At 52.1% G+C, this 5,951-nt stretch overlaps 1 protein-coding gene across 1 annotated transcript in view; it reads left to right on the top strand.

Moving 5' to 3' along the window:
- EFNB1 (ephrin B1) overlaps positions 1-515 on the top strand; it is a 6,106-nt gene extending 5,591 nt beyond the window's left edge. Inside the window, exon 6 of the mRNA XM_077771153.1 lies at positions 485-515. Coding sequence (XP_077627279.1) covers positions 485-515 — 31 coding nt within the window. The remainder of the gene's footprint in view (positions 1-484) is intronic.
- Positions 516-5,951: the final 5,436 nt, after the last annotated feature.

Raw genomic sequence — 5,951 nt, 5'->3', positions numbered from 1 at the left:
AGGCACAGTGTCCTTCACCTGGCCAATGCCTGCCACTTTTTTCAAATACTTACTTACACACGCTATGTCACTGAGTCTTGTAAACCTTCCTGTGAGGGTGGACAGTGGGGAATTATTTGCCTCGTATTTGAGATGAGAAAACTGAGACACTGTGAGGGGCAGTAACTTGCCCAAGAACACATCAAGTTATCCAGAGTGCTAGGATTGGAGCCCAGGCCTTTTTCTATACCACAAGCAAATAAAAGTTCCTTGATGGTGATTCCCCTTCTCCCCACACCCCTGTTCCTTGCCCTGTCCCTGGTGAGACTGAGGAAGCATGCTTCCTTAGGGATCTTGACGAACAGGAGACTTTCCCCGCCCCCTTCCCTTCCCATCTGTGTGGGTCAGAGAGAGACCGAGCCTAACTAGGTGGAGGCAGGAGGTGTGAGCCTCCGGTGGTAGGGCCCCGGACCAGCTCCACCCTCAGCTCTCCTTCCTGTCCCAGCTGGGCCAAGCTCCTGGTGAGTCAGGGATAGAGGATGCTTTCCAGGTGAGGGTGGGGCTGCCTGGCTTCCTCTGCAGGCTGAGCCCAGATCACCGATGAGGCAGGCTGGGCAGCTGCTAACCAGGCCTCAGTTTCCCTAAAGGGACAGGCCATGTGGAGGCTGGGAAACTGGGACTCTTATGATTTATTGCGCTGGTCCATTTTATGCTCACAAGAGGCCTCCCTGAGGATGTGGATGGCCTGGCACACTCTAGGCAGGGACCTGAGGGGGTTGGGGGGTGGGCGAAGAACCCAAGGAGAGAACCAGGCCCAACTGGGATCACCCTAGGTTTGACCCTGCTGAGCAAGTGGCACTTTGGCCACCTGGCATCAGTCAGTCTCAGAAATCCACTGTGCCTGCCTAGCTTTCTGTCCTGCCCAGGCACGTCACAGTCCCACTGACACCCCAGCTGAGTCAGCCCCAGCCGGCCTGGGGACCCTCCTTGCCCATCTGCTGCCAGTCTCCCGTACAGCTGGCCATTAGATCTGGGGGGCTGGGGCCCCAGCTGGTGCTTGTTAGGTTGGCTCCCGCTTTGGGAGGCTGCTGAAGGGGAGACCAACCTCCACCCAGGACAGGGGTCACAGATCCCAAACTGAAAGCAATTTAAGGGCATCGGGGAGACAGTAATTATAGGTTCTGTTTCCAATAGTTAATTACCCAGCTGGCAAAGATAAAGGAAAGAGGAAAAGCCAGGAGGGGGTGTGGGGAGAATAAGGAATGTGTGAAGGGATATGGGAGGGTGGGAGGAGTTTGCTGCAGGGCCCTTTGATACAGGGGATAGAGCCCCAGGCTGAGAGGCTAGAGACTGAGGGCCTGTCCCAGCTCCAGCGTGACTCTTTTTGACCAGAGGCAGGCAGGTCCCTGCTTCTTTGGACCTCAATTTCCCTGTCAGGGTAATGAGGAGTAGAACTAGATGTCCTCATTCATTCAGAGAATATTTACTGAGCAGCCACTATATGTCAGCTAGTAGTCTGGGCACTGGGATGCAGTGAGGAACAGAATGGATAAGGTCCCTGCTGCTAGGGACCTCACGTTCTACGAAGGCCTTTAAATGCCTGGCTAGCTCTTAACTGTGCTTGTGTGGTCATGGCTCATGGGAATATGAGACGCAGAATAGAAGATACACAGATTAAAACCTTGGGTTCTGAAGTTAGCCTTTCATGCATTCATTCATCCATTCCCCCCCCCCCCCCCCCAAAATGCTGAATGCCTGGCATGTAGTTGGCACCAATAAACAGTAACTATTGTTTTTCTCCTGAGGCATGGAATGGGCAGTTCAGCCGGGCTTCCTGGGGACCTCAAGCCCTGGGCTGTTCTCATCATCACTGACCGAAGATGGCCTTTTGCAAAGTTACAGAATATCCTCATCAGACGTTTTCCTGAGGCTCCAATCCCAGGCCCAATCCTGGATACCTGGGCTGAGGGCTGGGCAAAATATACCCATGACAAACACTTCCAAAGCCAAAGTAGGAGAGATGCGTGTCCTTAGTCCTTGCCTACTCCTGTGGCTCCATGGGTTCGTCTCTCCCAGCCTCCCTAGAGGCAGAACATGAGGAATTAGCTTCTGAGAGAGAATTTTCCCCTTTTCTCTAGCCAGGGCCCTAGGGAGAGACTCCAGGTGGCTTCTTTGCTTCCAGGTTACCAGAAGCCAAGGAGATCCTGGAATCCACCTGACATCACAGGGACTTCATGCTGGCTGGATTCTGCTGGGCAGTCTTTGCTCTCAAGGGGTACTAGCTGGTGGTTTCCCTGGCTGCCCTCATGCCTGTTCAGCAGATTCTGAGAGATGAGAGGCCAGGAAATGGTAGACCTCGGAGTATCCTGAGAGCTCCTTTCCAGACCAAGCCACTTATGGGGAAACTGAGGCCCAGACAGCAGAAAGGACTTACTCAAGGGCGCATAGGGAGTACTTGCTGGCAAAGTCAGACATCACAACCAGCCTCTTTTGCCTCACAGGCCACAGTTGTGTGCCCTTCTTTGTTGCAGACTGTTGCTTTGTTCTTCCAGAATCCCCAGGAGTTTGTGTGTGTGAGTGAGGCAAACAAATCTATGTATACACAGTATTTATATTGACAAAGTATGTAAGTTTACACAAGACAATTACCAAAATGACACATTATAACCCTGAGGAAAACATGGCCCTGGGAGGTTTAGGCCTGGGCAGAGCAGACCTTGAAAATGCACTGACAGTTCATCCCACTCCCTAGGGGCCCCCTCTCCTGTGGCACCTCACACAGCTCTGAAGTCACTCAGTACAATAGTTTGGGGACAACTGTAGAGGCCAGGCCTACTAGTTCATGGCTGGGACCCAGAATTGGGCATCTCATTTGGGTGGGGCCTTAAAGGTCGTGAGGTTCACCCTTCCCGGGGAGCCTAGTGAGGCCGTACAGCCTCCTGTGCACACCTCCAGGACTTTCCTCCCTCCCTCCCCAACCCAGGCAGCTAGCCTGGGCCTTTCAGGCCAGCCTGACCGTTAGTTGTCCGTGCTCTGTCTTCAGCCCCCCTGCACACACTAATAGCCATAGCAGTAACATGCTTTCACATGCAAATTGCTATGGAATTCTCAGCCCCTGCTGGTGCCCCAGCCCCCAAGGCCTCCCCCTGGGCAGATTCAGAGAACAGAATGGAATCTTTCAAGTTGTTAGGGCGTTTAGAGACCTTCTAGTCCAGCCCCCTTGTTGGATGGATGGGAAAACTGAGGCCTAGAGAGGGGGAAGAAGGAACTGCCCACAGTCACACAGAAAGTTCACCAGGACTGGCCTTCACCCAGGTCTTCTGACTTCTAGCCCATTGCCTCTTCAAACCGCCGCACAGCCTCCCAGTCCCCCTGCCCCACCCCCACCATGGGTTGTTTACTGTGGACTCTGGGATCCCTCCCTCTAGCACAGACACTCAACCGATGCACCTCTTAGTGGGGCCTGGGAGTGTTGAATCCAATTGAAGAAAAGGCCAGAGGTGTCTATGACTTAGGGGCATTGCCTGGGGAAGGGAGACATTCTCCTTTGAAACAGGTGATAAGCAGGATTTGCTCACTTCTCTCNCCCCTGCCAAACCTTCTCCTGGGCCCTAGCCTTACCAGATCTTCCTAGCTTTGTGTATCATCACTCTGCTGGAGTTGTCACCAGTAAAACCTGGGCCCTGGGAAGCATGGGAGCCCAGGCCCCAGGTCGGGTATGGAAATATCTCACTTTCAGTTCAGCTGAAGCAAGATAAGAATTTTCTGAAATGAACTTTACAAGGTAACAAAACTAAACAGCCAAGGGGAAAGAAAGACCAGTTTACAGAGCACAGGTGTCTGTTCCCTGCTCGGTCTTGGCACAGATGGGTCTAAGCTAGAAACTTTAGGGTTATCCCTTAGTTCTGCCTCTGAAACAGCTCTTGACTCTGCTCATTTCTAACCACCCCTAAAGCCACAACCCTGGTTCAAGCCGCCTTCATCTCGTGCCTGGACTATCTCTTAACTTGTCTTCCTGCTTCCATTTGGTCCCCCTTTCTTGCAGAACAGCAGCCAAAATGATCCTTCCCAAACTCCCTCCTGATCCTGTCATTCTGTTTACCTTTCAGACTTGCCCATCATCCATCAGCTCCTCAGCATGGCTATCAGGGCTCTGGATGGTCTGGCCCCTGCCCATATTTTAAGCTCTGAACCTCTCATCCCTCGATACCATATTCACCTTATATCCTAACAGCACAAGCCTCCCCACTGGTCCCTGACCAGGACGGGCACCCTTAAGCACCTGAGCCTTTCTGGATGCACTTACATCAGCCAGAAATGTCCACCCCCTTGCCCTTGCTCTGGAAAACTCCTATTGGTCCTTCATGGACACTTCTGATCCATGGATCCAGGCAAAGTTAGAGTTGCCTTCTCAGTTCTCACAGCACTTCTGCCCACACTATGTGGCCTGTGTTGGTTTTCCTCTGTAACTCACCTAGAGTGAGGCCCAGTACAGAGTTTAGCACAGAGGCAGTATCCATAAACTTGGACTGTCTGTCCAATTGAATGGACTTGAATGGACTGGGACAGTCATCCCAGAGCTCTGTCCCTGCCCCTGCCTGCTTACATTACTGTCCAGTTAATCTGGAGAGTCAATGACTTATTACATTACCCTACAATAACAGTGAACATTTATTGAGTGCTTATTATGGGCCAGACACTGTGCTCAACACTTCAAATGCATTACTCACTCTGTTGACACCTCAGGTCTCAGGGAGGTCTCAGGGAGGGCCTTATCTGAGGTAGGACTATGATTAGCCCTGTTCTATCAGTGCGGAAACAGAGACTCAGAAAGGGAAAGTCCCTTGTCCATGAGCACAGTTGTAGAGCAAGGACTTGAACTCAAAAGGCCCAAATCCAGAGTCCAAATGCTTAGGTACTTTGCCACTCTAGTGAGGTGAGGTGCTATTGCCAACGAGGGGAGAGAGTGAGGTTGGGCCCTGCAGGTTGCACTCTTGATGTCAGTCATGTGGCTTCAGAGGCTGGTTGCTGTGGTAGTTAAGAGCCCAGGCCCCGGAGTCAGGCTGTCAGGGTTAATACCCAAGCTCTACACCTCTCTAGTTATGAATTCTCTAGCAAGTTACTTAAACTCTTCTGTTCTTTTGTCTTTTCCTCCATAAGATAGGGCTGGGCATAGCCACCATATTCATGAGATTGCCATGAGGATTAAATGAACACACACATAACAAGCCCTGAGAAGAGTACCCTGGTAATTGCTCAATACAGGTTATTTACTAACCTTTAAGTCCTGAGGCAGCCTTTGGTTCTTCTCACCCAGCTGCAGGCAGCCAAGTCTGCTCCAGGCTGGTCTCTGTGTGGCCACATGAATCAGGGCCTCAGCAGCCAGAGATTCTCTGGTCTCAGCCTCAGCCTGGGTCACTATGATTCCAGTGGGAGTCCAGTGGTGGTAGGCTGCAAGCTCTCCAGGCCCCAGCCCGAGCACTTGGCTGGCCTGGCCTTGACTTCCAAATGCCCAGAGGAAGGAACACCCAGTCTGTTGTGCCCCCAGAGGAGCGTGGACCCAGGGTCAGGAAGCCTGCATTTGGGGACTGACTCTGCCACTAATACCTGAATAATTTATCTCTTGGGGCCTGGGTTTCTTCTTCCTCTGTTGGGAATGGAACGATGTGAGCAAAACTGCTTGGTAAAAGCACCAAGTGAACTTTGATGGAAGGAGCCACCACCTCCCATCAGAATGTGTGTTCCTTTGGGGCAGTGAATCTGGTGCCGAGCAAAGACCTGATGAATGAATGCCTAAGCGAGTGTCTATCCCACCCAGCGTCTATGCCCATCCCCAGCCAGGCTCCAGCAGCCAGAGTCCAGTTCCAAAGCAGGAACTCTCTGGTAGCTGTCTTCAGCGCTTCTGGGAAATCAAGAAGCCTGTGTTAGCCTGTTCAGGAGAATAGCCCATTAACCGAAACCTGAGATCCAGA

This window comes from Crocuta crocuta, unplaced genomic scaffold (assembly GCF_008692635.1).
Source record: "Crocuta crocuta isolate KB4526 unplaced genomic scaffold, BGI_CrCroc_1.0 scaffold779, whole genome shotgun sequence".
In the NCBI taxonomy this organism is placed as follows: Eukaryota; Metazoa; Chordata; class Mammalia; order Carnivora; family Hyaenidae; genus Crocuta; species Crocuta crocuta.
Note: the sequence above shows the minus strand (reverse complement) of the source record. Positions and strands in the feature narration are given on the sequence as shown.